The following is a 12,896-nucleotide window of genomic DNA, read 5'->3' as shown; positions in this document are numbered from 1 at the left end:
GTTGGGGTGTTGCACAGGAAAGAATTAATTATAATACCCTTCCTGTTATTATTGAATAAAGGACATTCTGGGCTTTTCTTTGATTGCATGAAGAAACATTAAGGTCATTACTGGCCCTTTCACTTCAGGGGAAGGGGCTGGATATTTAATCGCATTTTCCCATCCCCGGGTTCTGTTTCTGTGCTGTTTTGGAAAAGCAAGCGTTTGCTTTCAGAGGGAGAATATAGGCACAAGAGGGTCTTGATGCAAACTAAATTGATTGATTTGTTTGATTGATTTAATTCTCTGTTTCACCGCCTGCAGGCACCATATTGAGTTGTGACAGAGATGTATTTGATTAAATGTTGCGATTCGGTTATGTTGTCAAGGCTTTAACCATGTGACATGGAGTGAAAATGAAATGTAGCAAATGGCTACTGTGACAGTCACACAATAGCATTGTGTTTTACATTGTGTAAGTTTCATTTTTTTCTTAATAAATGTAATTTCAGAAATAATGGATGATGGATGAGTTGTGAAATCTTAGTACACAGTGTCTCTGTTTGATGTTGTCAGTGTCTTTTTAATCATAGAAATTATAACAACATGTTTGCATGAATAAAACACTGTTTGTGATTGTTATAAATGGTTTTGTGGTTTATGTATAAAGTCTATGTGATTGCACACAATTATTACTCAATTGCAAAAACTTCACACTATTCAACTGTGTATTATTGAAAACTACTGAAGTGAACTGAACTGTTTGATTTTATGATGTGGGAATCCTAATGAGTCCGTTCATGGTATACTGTAGTCTTTTATATTAACAATAAAACTGTAAAATGTGTAATTGTTTGATTATGGGTGGTTTATGTATACTGTACAGATCTCTGATTACAGACTCAGAATGATGACTGAAGTGGACATTGTTATTACTCACACTATTCAACTTCATCTTGTATTAACTAAAAACAGTTATGCTCATGATACTGTTGACTATCTAATGATGTGGGGATAAAAGGTTTGTGTTCAAACATGTTCACTCAGAAGTCAATAAATAAATCTTTATGAATAATTAATATTTATTTTGCCTCATCTTTTTGTCACAATCAAAACTGTGTTATCAAGATTTCATTTATTAAATGTTTCTTTTTTGTTATTAGCATACCAATATAAACAATCACAAATTCAAGCATTTAAACTATTTTCTAAAAGGGTACACAACCATTACAGTACATGACACAAGTTTAACGTTTAACTGCATGCTAATACCCTTCACATTGATTAAGCTTTTTTTTATAACAATGTAAAATATAAGATTTTCAATAAGGTACAATTTGTTATGAGAATATTGCTAATCCAATGTATTATAAACTGTGTCGACAGTAGATGTTTCCAAAAAAACTTAATCAGTCAGTCCAATTTGTAGCATAATCATGAATCATTCAAACAGCCTCCTCAAGAAGCTCTTCTTGGCCGGGGTTAGAGAAATGGTTGAGGTCTTTCGATGTTGCATCTTCATTGGGGTGCGCTTCAGTGTCAGCTGCTGGCGTGGGGGGGTCGTCTCCTGCCTGGGCAGGCCTCCGTGGTCCAGACAGAAGTACTTGCTGTTACCCTGAGACAGCTTCACCAGAAGGCTCTCTGACAGCTCCATACACTGGGCATGGACCCAGTGGCCTCCTTCCCCCCTGGAGCAGTAGATCATGGCAGGCCGACAGAGCTCCGTGGAGTAGTAGGGCTCCCAAGTGTTGGGGTCCACCTGGCAGCCCGCACAACATTTGATCCAATAGCCAGCCTGGGACTCGTCCTCCTCGTCCTCCTCGTTGTAAGTATCTCCCTCTCCTTCACTGCTGTCCTCCAGCTCGTGGGGCTCGCGGCCAAAGTACAGTTCCTCCGAGTCCTCGAGTGGAGCAGAGTCCTCGAAATCTGTGGATTCCTGGCTGCAGGCCTGCGTCCCGCCCTCCTCCTCTCCCTCCCCGTCTTTCTGAAAGCACACTTGGTAGAAGTAATGGGCTTCTGGTAAGGACGGCCTGCCCTCTGACGGGATTCCAATGAGGACGGTCCCCTCCCCGAGACTGCCACCGAACCAGGTGCGGCTGTGGCTGATGTCCGCGGTCCACTGGGGGGGATCTCTGGGTTCGATGTGGATACCTGTGTCACTAAGAACCACACTGTTGCATTCCATCCTCTTCTGGGTCTCTGACTGATATCCCCCAAGTATGATGTACTCATGTGAGGGGCTGACACGGTTGACGATGGCGCTGGTAATGGAGATGCCAGTGTCCAGGGCCTGGCAAGAGAGAAGGGGGCTGCCCTGGAGAAGCTCGACCCGCAGGCGGAAGAGCCGAGGCGGGCGGGAGTCGGAGGAGAGGGTGTGACCTCCCAGGAAGTAGACACAGTCCTCCCTGGACAGAGCCAGGTGAAAGGATTGGCCGTCACCGAGCTCAGGTAAGTCGTGGGCGGAGCAGCAGCCGAACTCCAGGTCGATGACGAACACCTGAGGGGAGCAGTCCACAACGCTGTTCCAGTTCTCCGAGGTCCGCTCCCCTGCGGGCATGTAGGATCGGCCACCAAACAGAACACAGGCCTTCTTTCCTCGGCTGTGCACCATGCTGAGGGTATGGCCGTACCGTGGCCCTGGGGTTTCCCCCACCAGCACTTTCTCCTGGCAGCGCAGGGTCACCTTGCGGTTGCAGCCGCGGCTGTCCAAGGTCAACAGGTAGAGGCTGGCTGAGATTTCATTGTTTGGGGTGCGACCCCCATGGACGAGGTACCCCTCTGCGTCTCCGTCATGGGGCTCGAGGCGCGTTATGGCAGGACAACGCAGAGGAGGGAGGTAGCAGGAGTCATTGGAGAAGGAGATGGCTCGGAGCTTTAGTTCTCCGGACTTCAGTCGAACCCCAAAGACACCAGTCGGACATGAGCGCTTGGGCCAGCCTTTCTGACCAAACAGGAACACTTCTCCATCCAGCTGGAGCAGTGAGCAGCCTGGTTGAAGAAGACTTGCACAGTTCACTGCAGTCAGAGTTTGCAGGGACATGCTACTACTCATGCAGGTGTCCCTGTGAATGAACACAAACAGAAGGATGTCTGTCAGCTGCTGTTACTTGTTTGTTCGTTTTTTTTTTGTCAGCTGGTGTATGTTTTGATCTGAAGGTATTCAATTTCCAAGTTACTTCCTGGTTAACATTGAATATAAGACAGCCTGTAAAACCACTGTACTACAGCACATTCATTCATTACATTATTATTATTAGTTTACTTTATTATAACTGAGTTAAGTGGCCAAAAATTATGTATTTACAAACGGTTGAAGTGGGAACGGTTAAAGGAACGTTCGTTTCGAGCATAGAATTATGAGACACTTTCACGCAGAGCAGAATGTAGTTTTTTTCCAGGCTCTTTCCACCTCCATTATGGTTAAAAAACACATTTCCCAACAGACATTGCACAACATCGTTGCTAGGTTTCAAGAATATTGTGTAGCCTTGGGTAGATAGTGGAATCCCTCGTAGCTAGTCTAGCTACCTTTTGTAACTGGAATATTTTAAGGTAATCAGCTATCTAACTTAATAAAAGACACTAAAAACTTTATAACTACAGTACTGTTGATGGGGTTTTTAGATTTTGTGATATGGTATTGTTATGACAATCCGTAGCTTGATACAGTACCACTAAACTTATTTGACTAGTTGGTTACGATAGTAGTAAACATTAGCATGCAAAGTGTTCTTAGGGGGAAACCTCGTGTATCTCTCATCAATTAGCTATAGCTAACTAACTTCAGTAGCTAGTGCTAGCGACATTCTAAAAACCACGTATTACTCAAACTAGCTAATACCCTGCTTACATTATAGTAGTGCTCTCAATCTGATGCGTGTCTGCTACTGTATTGTACTGTGCAGACTAGTAGCTGGCTATCCATTTGACAGTGGGAAATGATGGACAATTGGTAGACTACTGAACAGTCGTTAGACCTCCTCTAGCTATGACAAATCAGAATCTTAGGTCATCTTACCAGCTCAAGTAGTTGCAGCTTGTCTGCAGTTTGGGAGTTTACGAGTTTTTGGAGTGCTACGCCCAGATCCCGCAATTTCAAGGAGCTAACTTTTTTACTTTCTAACTCAGCTACCAAACTCACCGTCTGCAGGCAGTTTGTGAAGCATCGTTAACTCAAATGAGTTTCAAATCTTGAGGTTAACTGTCTGTGACCGCTGGAGACTGGCAGGTGTGGTGCCTCAACAGTGTTTTAACTCAGGGTGCTGAAAACAATACTCATTCGGTAGTTCCAGAGCTGTTGCAGAGCTGAAATTGTTTTAAAGCAATTGTTTGTTTTGAAGCAAATGTGTTTCCTTTTTTTATTGCCCATCTCGGGCCATTTTGAACTGAATGCTCCCTTGTGTCCATATTGTATGTCAATTTAGTTTATTGTAATTGTCTAATGGAAACCCACAGCCATAGACTGTACCCTCCTACATATCACAATTCAGTTAGTATAAAAGCTGGTCAGAGATTTCTTGGCTATTTGCAAACTTCTCCAACAGTAAATTAATATGGGTTCCATAAGAAGTGCCTCCTTGTTTTAAAATCCAGGTTTGTTATGTTATTGCCTAGGCTACAAAACCATAAACTGGAGACTAATTTTCTCCTTAGTAAACATCTTGGCCTTCCCTGTCAAACAAGCCTATAGAGTAGTGTGCATGTGAAGGCTTTGGAATTGTAATTCATGCCCTTACAGTACACTGAATCTGATGCATGACTCACACATTAAGCTGTGTTTTTTAAGAGTGGAATAGAATACAAGTGAAGATTTATAAAGTGGCTTATTTTACTTCCTACTCAAGCTTGAATTTCCCATTTCCTGGAATTGTATGACTTAGGCTAAGCTACTGACACACACACAAACACACGTGCACACACAACACACAGAGCTTGAAGCAGATGTCTGGGTCTCATTAGCATAATGTTTTTGTGTTTTCTGAGGGGGCTGTAAGAGAACTCGAGGAGTGTGCAAAACAAAGGCTGCAACCACAATTGCCTGGAAGAACGTTTGAGCTTGAAAACACAAACAGTAGAGCACCTGTGTGAACTGGAGCTGCCAGCCCTGTCGGGGGAGGGGGGAGCAGAACACAACAGAACAGAGTCTTCAACACCCGAGAGGAAATAAAGCATTCCTCTATCATAACTGAATAGGCAATGTGGATTTTTTTTCTTCTTCCATGGGTTGAGATATATTACATCCAAATAGGCAGTCCGTTCAGCTCTGAATCCCCCCACGGCCCCAACTCAACCCTCCTCAGTTTCCTCAAGGCAGCAGCAGCAGCACAAGGCACTGTTGGAGGTGCTTACTGCTGTGGATCGGTGACCGAGACAGGGCTGCTGCGAGTGGGAGGCTCAGCGGTGTGCCTGGGACTTCGGGACATGCAAGCATTAGTACATAATTGATACAACAGAGTAATTAGAGTCTTCCATAGCACCTGTTTCTGTCTCCTGTACAGTGTTTCACTTGCCGAGTCTGTGCCCTGCAGTGGACTTCTTGACGGATGGTGGGGGTGACAGCTCTGATGTCCTGACCATCCCGCCACCGCTGTGTTTATCACTCTTTAATATTACCTTAATCGCTCCCATGTAGGGATGGCACTGGAGTGCCAGCAGGGTCATTCCAACTCAGTGCCTGGCTAATATGGCCGTAGCACTGTACCTATCATCTTGTCACAAGTGATCTGAGATACAGCTGCTTAGCTCACCTAATAAGATGCTTTGCGGGTGATATCTCTCCTTTGGTCTTTTTTTGCCCTCTCGGCTCTGTCTTCTCTATCACTTCAGCATTGCTCTCGCTGCGCCATTGTAATTCAAGCATTACGGCTAATGCTAAAGCAGGGGCCTGGGTTTGAATCCGACTGAAGCCATCCCCCCCCCCCCCCCCCCCCCCCCATCGCTCTCTCTCCTGCTGTTCTATCAATAAATAAAGATGAAAAAAGGCAACCAAAAATGCATTGCTCTAATTCCCTTCTCTCTGGCTGTGTCTCTCTATCTCTCTCTCTCTGTGTTAGATTCTGTCCAGGTGTGTGGCAGCATGCCAGGGGTGGACAGCGGCTCAGGCGCCCTGGCCTCTGATGACCAGATGGTGGCGAAAGCCCTGGAGCATTTCTGCAGTGCCTCAGAGCAGTCCTACCACCAGTTCTTGGCCTCCTTCACACAACTGTCCCCAGGTCCGTCACGTAGGCCACAGGCGGCGATCGGGTCTTGACACCACACAGACAACATCTCCTATTACTTATTCCCTTCACTCCACTCTTCTCTTCTCCTCCCCTGTCCTGTGACCTCCTCTCCCGTCACAGGGAGTGGATCCGGAGCGGCGTCCTCCGGCCTCCCCCAGCACCCCGCGGAGACGGAGAGATCAGCGCGGAGCAGCAGAGGCAGGGGGGGACATGGAGCAGCGGACGCAGCGGAGGAGGAGGGCCGGTTGAGAGAGCGTGACTGTGTCCTGCCCGCTGACCAGGAGGAGGTTAGGGCTTTCTGGATCTCTGTCGGGTCTGGTCGGCCAGTTCGACCAGGGCAGGCTTTTAAGAGTGAGGACCTCCCCTGCGGGCTCAATCAGACTGAGAGCTCTAGTTTATGACCCCCTCCAGGCCATCCGTTCTAGCTGCCTTCTTCCCCTGCCATGGTTTATCCCTCCTCCCCTCCTCCTTTATTTCAGTGTTTTTCCATTTTCTTAAACCAAATGAGTGGATTGTTTCAGCACGAGGAAGGATCACTTCAGATGTGTACACCGGAGCATGAACAGTGCTTAGGACTTCAGGCTTTGCCAGTTATTGATTTAGCCATGATTCTGATTAGAGGCTCTGTGCTGTAATCAATACTATACATCAGTGAACTGTGCAGTGAAACTGAGGATCTGGGATAGGATCCCATATTTGGTTTCCAATCAATCCTCCCTTTGATTATTTCGAAGATTAAAAGGCAGTTGAGTGAGCACCAAGATCCTTCAGCTTGGGAAGTCCTCTGCTTTACTCATGAGGGGCACTCAACTGTCCAAACACGCCGGCCAGCCCGTGTAACGGCTATGACCAATCGACAGGCTAAATCATCATGATTGAATTTTATAGCCTACTACTGCGGTGTCACAAGTGGAGGGGAAGATCATAATGACAGCCATTTTGCAGAGTGCACCAATCACGGTACTGTGCACTATGGATATCCCGCAGTCAGAGCCATGTAAGGTTATTTGTCATGTGCTGTGTGTTGTGGTTCCAGATGGTGCTGGGCAGGGGAGTGGTGGTGGGGATCTGTGGAAATGTAGAATGCTGTCCACCAGGCGCCACTCCGAAGGTGAGTCTCGCGCCATATCCAAATCAGACCATACACCTTTGTTATCCATCTTTGGAAATGTGCCTTTTGTTTCACAGATTGTTTGATTTTAAACATAGCGAAACCCCTCACACAGAATCATGTTACGAATCGCAATACGAGCTGATCAGCTACAGTACTTGAGAGACTAAGTATTTTGGCTGCACAACTTATGCCCTCGGATAAATTGTTCTAGAAACATGCTCAAGAATCTAGTAATAGAATGGTAGCATTTTATTGTTGTTTTTTTGTAGTTGGATAACTACCTGGCGTTTGGGGATGCGTGTGAAGACATGGAGGGAGAGGAGAATAGAACTCCAGGTACAGCATTCTCTTCTTTCATCTCTCAACCTTTCCTGCTCCACAGATTGCTCATCGGTGTTTTCAGACCAGCGTTCCAGAAGGCTGTTTCGTGTTCCATAAGTGGCATTCTTATTATCTTGGAAAAAACGTTTTTAATTGCATACGTGCATCATCATTAATATCAATTTACTCTAATCTTTCCTGATGAAGGGAAAATGTGAAAGTTAGCGGTTTACCGTGCAGTATTGATATGAATACAATGCTATTTCACGCAGCCCGATTCTGCTAATCAAAGCTTCTTTGATAGTGAATTACAGAGTTCTTGCATTCTTCGACAAAGAATGGGGGAAAAAAACTTTAAGCAACTTTCTTTTGTTAATCCATGTAAGGTGTTAACCTTATGCTAACTCAGTAAACTCACAGGAGGCGTTTAAGGGTTCACCTTACGTTTAATAGGATTGAGTTAATATTATGTGCATGTCATTTCTCTGATTAGTGTAGTCGTTCTCATCAGTTTAAACACATTAGCTATGTTTTGCATTCTGAATGCATGCAAATTGGGGTACCCTCCTGTTATTAGTGTAAAGGGCATCATGTCTCTCTTCCATTTCTGCAGTATCAGTCCTCTTTGCACCCAGAGGGTACAATGCCACAACATCTCCATATCCTGCATCACGGCCCGACCCTAACCCCTATGGTCTTTGTCGGCTCACTAATAGCAAGCAGGACTTTCGACGTGCTCGTGTGGGACGTGCGTGTTCATGCGTGCCCACCCCAACGCATGCTCACAGCGCGATCACGATCGTGATCGTGCTGCTTGATTACGACCGAGGCCCGACGTGTTTTCTGTCCTGCTACGGCCCCGGTGAGGAAAGCAGACGAGGATGAAGGTTGAACTGAGGGAAGGGGGGGCGGGGCTAGCTGGCCCGTGCCAAACGATTTCAAAGTGATGGGGCGTCGTCCTCGTGCCTCCTGCCCCCTCCGGAGGTGCTGACGAACTGAAACGGCTGACGGTGAACTCCCAACCTAATTAGCATGCGTGTAATTATGAATGTGCTGCGGTGGGCGTAAAGTCAGGCCGGGGGGCGAGAGCGTTCTGGAGACGGGAGGCTACTTTCCTTCTGACACTGAGCAGCCTGTAATTGCCTCTGCCGCAGGATCGATGAGCGCTCGGCATTTGGCATCCAGATGAGCCTGACTATCTCATCTGGGCTGATGCTGGGGAAGGGCAGAGTATACTGTATACTTTCAGCTGGCTCCGGAGGAGCATTCGAGTTGCACAGGCAGAGACGTACTAGTTTGGCTTAATTGGAGTTCTTTATCGCCCCTTAAAGGAGGCAAGGTTTCAGATGTTTAGGCGTTCTTCGCAAATGGCGACTAATCAGATTTGACCCTTGGATTCCGTGTTCTGCGTTTAGAGCGATGCCCTCCCCCCCCCCCCCCACACACACACCAGACTGCAGGGACTCCCTCCTCCATAACCGCCCCCCCCCCCCCGCCCCCCCTGGCTGTGACTTTCACAGCCAGAGTCATTAGCTGTTTAATTAAGATCAACTTCAGCCCCGCCGCTGCCAAACCCGATGCGGAGGGGTTGCAGACCGAAGGGGGGGGGAGTGTCAATATTGAACGCTCGCTGCTCTTTTCAAAAGGGACTTCAAATTGCGTATTTAGGAACGCGCGGGGAGAGACCGCATGGCCCGTCTCTGACAGTCGTCGGGGGCGCTGTCCTTTCAGCTGGCGCCAAGCGCTCCCCGCCGCCCTGATGTTTCGGTCGGGGCTCCCGTTATCGGGAGTGTGTGTTTGGGGCCTGCTGTTTCCTCCTCCCACTCTCCCTCCTGTCTGTGTTATCAGCCTCGGGGCGCTGTGAGCTTTGGCGGCGGAGAGGTGATTACAGCCCACCGAGGCCTTTTAATGTAGATTAGACGCAGGCAGGCCCCCGTGACACCTTTCATATGCCTGCCGTCTCCCTATCCCTCGGTGGACGTCTGCAATCCTCTCCCAGTGTCGGCTGTCCGTCCTCTGCTGTAAGCTGCGATAGCACTGTTTCAACCAGGCCGCCGCGCAGGACTCCCCTGGTGTTCGACGATCCTCGTAAGTACCTCGCGTTTCGATAACGATCCGTCCGAGAGCAGGTGACGACGGGAATCCGGGGGTTTGCGCCGTGTGCGAGCGCTGTTCGGCGTCGTTGCAGCCCGAACTGTCGAGGGAAGGCATTCTTGGATAGGGAATGCAAATGCTGTGTTGGTTTTTGCAGCCAGAAGAGCCTATTGGTTGAGCTGCAGAGCCAGTGACAGTTAATACGCGGTTTCCTAGGTTACAATCCGGTATTCCATGAGGTGAGAGGTTGAGGGGGTGAAGTGATTACTCGTGTAACGATCATTACCATTCCAGATTTCCTGGTGATACAATTCAATTAGGCTGATGAGCAGTTCCTTTAGATCTACGAGAGCCTGATTTTTAATTGAACGACGAGTCAGTTCTCATTCTCTGTAATGTGATTGTCACACTCCTGAATTGTGCTTGAGGATCACTCAAAACAAAGCCACTGAGATAATAATTTGCAGCCTAATGCTGTACTTACCCTAATCTATGGCAACACAGAGGTTGAGCAGTGCAGGAGAAAGACTGCCGTTTCAAATTACAATGAACCCTTGCCGCATCACTTGCAAGGAACAGTGTTCCAGTACCAAGGAAGACTGCGTCTGTCAGTAGCTCTTGTTTCGTCAACCAACCAAGTCACTGTGGTCCTGCCTCCTGTTCCGTTCTCTCAGGTGCACATCCATGGCGAACCAGAACAAGGAACGAAAGTTGTTTGTCGGGATTCTTGAAGGGTTTGACCTCTGCGTGTGTCACCTCTCTCCCAGGAGACGCTGTCCTTCCTGGGGAGGTGGAGGAAGTGGTGCCAGTCTACCTGCCCTCCTTCTGTCACCACACCCAGTTGGAAGTCACCTCCATCGTCGGGGGTCGGAGAGCACAGGCCCGTGGACCAGCCCAGGAACAGAAGGCCACGCCAGAGGAGCAGGTCAGACACGGTCACCCAGCTTCCAGGATGACCTGTAGAAATGTGTCCTCCTCGTGCGCTTCTATTTACAGCCCAGGAAGTGAGAGAATATCTGCCACTGGTTGTTTCCATTGTGACCGCCAGCATACAGGATTCTGCCTGGTTGTCATGTTGCTGGATCTGTGATACACGGCTGTTTGAATGTCTTAACAGTTTGCTGTGTTCATGTTGTGTTTCCTCTGCAGGGTAAGAGTGAGGACGTCTCGCCTTTCAGCCTAGATGAAGATTTTGACTACGACCACGTCATACTTTCCTGTAAACACTCCTCAATAAAGACCAGCGCTGGGCCTTTGTGAGGGTAAACATTGAGCACGGCGTCATAAAGAGTCAGACATTATTCACCACGGCCCTACAACGCTAGACGAATGAAAGCAGTTGCTGGACTGCTGGAAACGGCCATTGAAGGTGACACAATGAAGCGAGGGAGGCTTGTTGAGCGCAACCTGGCAGTGCTGTTTGTGTGTGTCTGTGTGTGTGTATTTGTGTGTAAATGTATGTACCCCACTGGGTAAACACCGTGCACTGTAATTAATTTCATGTTGCTACTGTTGGTGCCTCACTGTGATTTTTCACTAGAACAAAGTGCTCTGGAAGAGTTTTTAGAGCAGACCTAGAAAACATAACCGGGGAGAGGAAATATTCCAGCTAACCTACTTCGATGTTTTTTTTTTCTTTTGTGTTGTGACATTTGAAGTGACTTTAGCATTTTGTCCTCCCTGTTTTCCATTTGAATCTTTTAAATGGCCCTTCTTAATTTCTTTTGCCCTACATTTGTGTGTTTTAGACAGACAGAGATGGAAGAGAATGGAGTGAATGATTGTGTTGATGGGAATTGCAGAGCAAGATGGTTTTGACAGGGGTTGGTAAAAGTTTATGGGGCATAAAATCCAAACAGTTCTTCCCACACAACTGTTGGTCCCCTTTAAACATTAAAAGACGTTTGCCTGTTTGCCTGTGCCTACTCAGTTTGAAATGATGCATATTTAATGCTCCCTCCTGTCACCTCCAATTTAATTGGTGGGTGGCAGGGTTGGAACAAGACCAAAAAGGACAAGACCTTTTCACAGTTATGTGTTAAAACTTTCAGAGCAGGTAACTACAGTGAAAGACATTTCCTTGAGCTGGCACTTATAGAACTTACTGCATGCACTACTCACTAATGTGTGTTATTGACATTCCATTACTGCTTTGTCTGTGTAGCTGAAAGTATACAGTATGCATTATCTGATTTTGCTCACTTCATACTCTGATTGGAGTTTCATTATACATGCAATTGTGTGCATAGTTCAGTGTGTTTTTTTAGTTCTCACCACACCAGTAAAATGAAATGTTTGGATTGAGAATTGCCTTGCTCTGTTATATCTATTGTAGTATTCTGAACTAAACTGATTTGAAAAGTGTGTTGGTGGCAGAGAGAAACATGCAGTCAATCAGATATGCATGTTCACACGCAAGGACCCCACCGTCCTGCTGTGGCTGTACCAGGATCTTGATTGGAGGATACATGTTGGAGGCACCCCCCTCCCCCAACACACACACACAGACACACACACACCACAATCCTTCAGTTGCTGTTGCCCTACCAGGATTTTGATCGGAGGATAGATAGGGAGACAGGAGAGGTAACCCCCCCCCCCCCTCACACACACACACATCCACACACACACAGGTGCACATTTAGTAGGGCACCAACGGTATCCCCGCCAGGTTAGGGCCTCACTTACTTGTCTCGCCCAGCTGTGCATGGTGCACCCTGTAATCCACAAACAGTGACATTCACTCTCGTTCTCTTCCCCCTGTTTTCTAGTTTCCTACTTGGGGAAGTCACAATTCTCACATGTTCACATATAGAAATAGAATAGAAAAATTGAATATACTAATGCAAATGTCTCTGATGATTCACCATAAATTCAAAATGGGTTTTCTTAGTAAAAATTTTTTTTGGCTTACACCATAGTTGAATGAATGTTATTTCTGGCTGCGGTATTGGAAACTATCTGCATCTAATCAGATAGAAAAAAACGAACCAAAAACATTAAACTGGATCCAGGCTTTTTTGGGGGCTTTGCTTGACCGGATAGCTCCTGGGAGCATTAGGCAGGAACAGGTTCTGACAGGTTCTGGGGGGGTTCTTGTTGCATTAATCAAGCACAGGTGCGAATGTTCCTGAATGTGGGGGGTTATAAGTGTTTTGGTGCGATGC

At 46.9% G+C, this 12,896-nt stretch overlaps 2 protein-coding genes across 2 annotated transcripts; one reads left to right on the top strand and one right to left on the bottom strand.

The window, feature by feature from the left end:
- Window positions 1-1,420: 1,420 nt before the first annotated feature.
- On the bottom strand, window positions 1,421-4,025 carry rag2 (recombination activating gene 2). Its single transcript, XM_067235277.1, has 2 exons — window positions 3,998-4,025; window positions 1,421-3,041 (listed from the first exon to the last, which is right to left on the bottom strand). Exon 2 carries the CDS (start codon window positions 3,029-3,031, stop codon window positions 1,421-1,423), a length of 1,611 nt encoding a protein of 536 aa, XP_067091378.1. The 5' UTR covers window positions 3,032-3,041; window positions 3,998-4,025.
- On the top strand, window positions 3,486-12,016 carry iftap (intraflagellar transport associated protein). The gene is made up of 7 exons (XM_067235278.1): window positions 3,486-3,531; window positions 6,033-6,191; window positions 6,321-6,487; window positions 7,237-7,311; window positions 7,584-7,650; window positions 10,497-10,654; window positions 10,879-12,016. Exons 2-7 carry the CDS (start codon window positions 6,056-6,058, stop codon window positions 10,987-10,989), a joined length of 714 nt encoding a protein of 237 aa, XP_067091379.1. The 5' UTR covers window positions 3,486-3,531; window positions 6,033-6,055; the 3' UTR covers window positions 10,990-12,016.
- The last annotated feature ends 880 nt before the right edge of the window (window positions 12,017-12,896 follow it).

This window comes from Osmerus mordax, chromosome 4 (assembly GCF_038355195.1).
Source record: "Osmerus mordax isolate fOsmMor3 chromosome 4, fOsmMor3.pri, whole genome shotgun sequence".
NCBI lineage: Eukaryota > Metazoa > Chordata > Actinopteri > Osmeriformes > Osmeridae > Osmerus > Osmerus mordax.
Note: the sequence above shows the minus strand (reverse complement) of the source record. Positions and strands in the feature narration are given on the sequence as shown.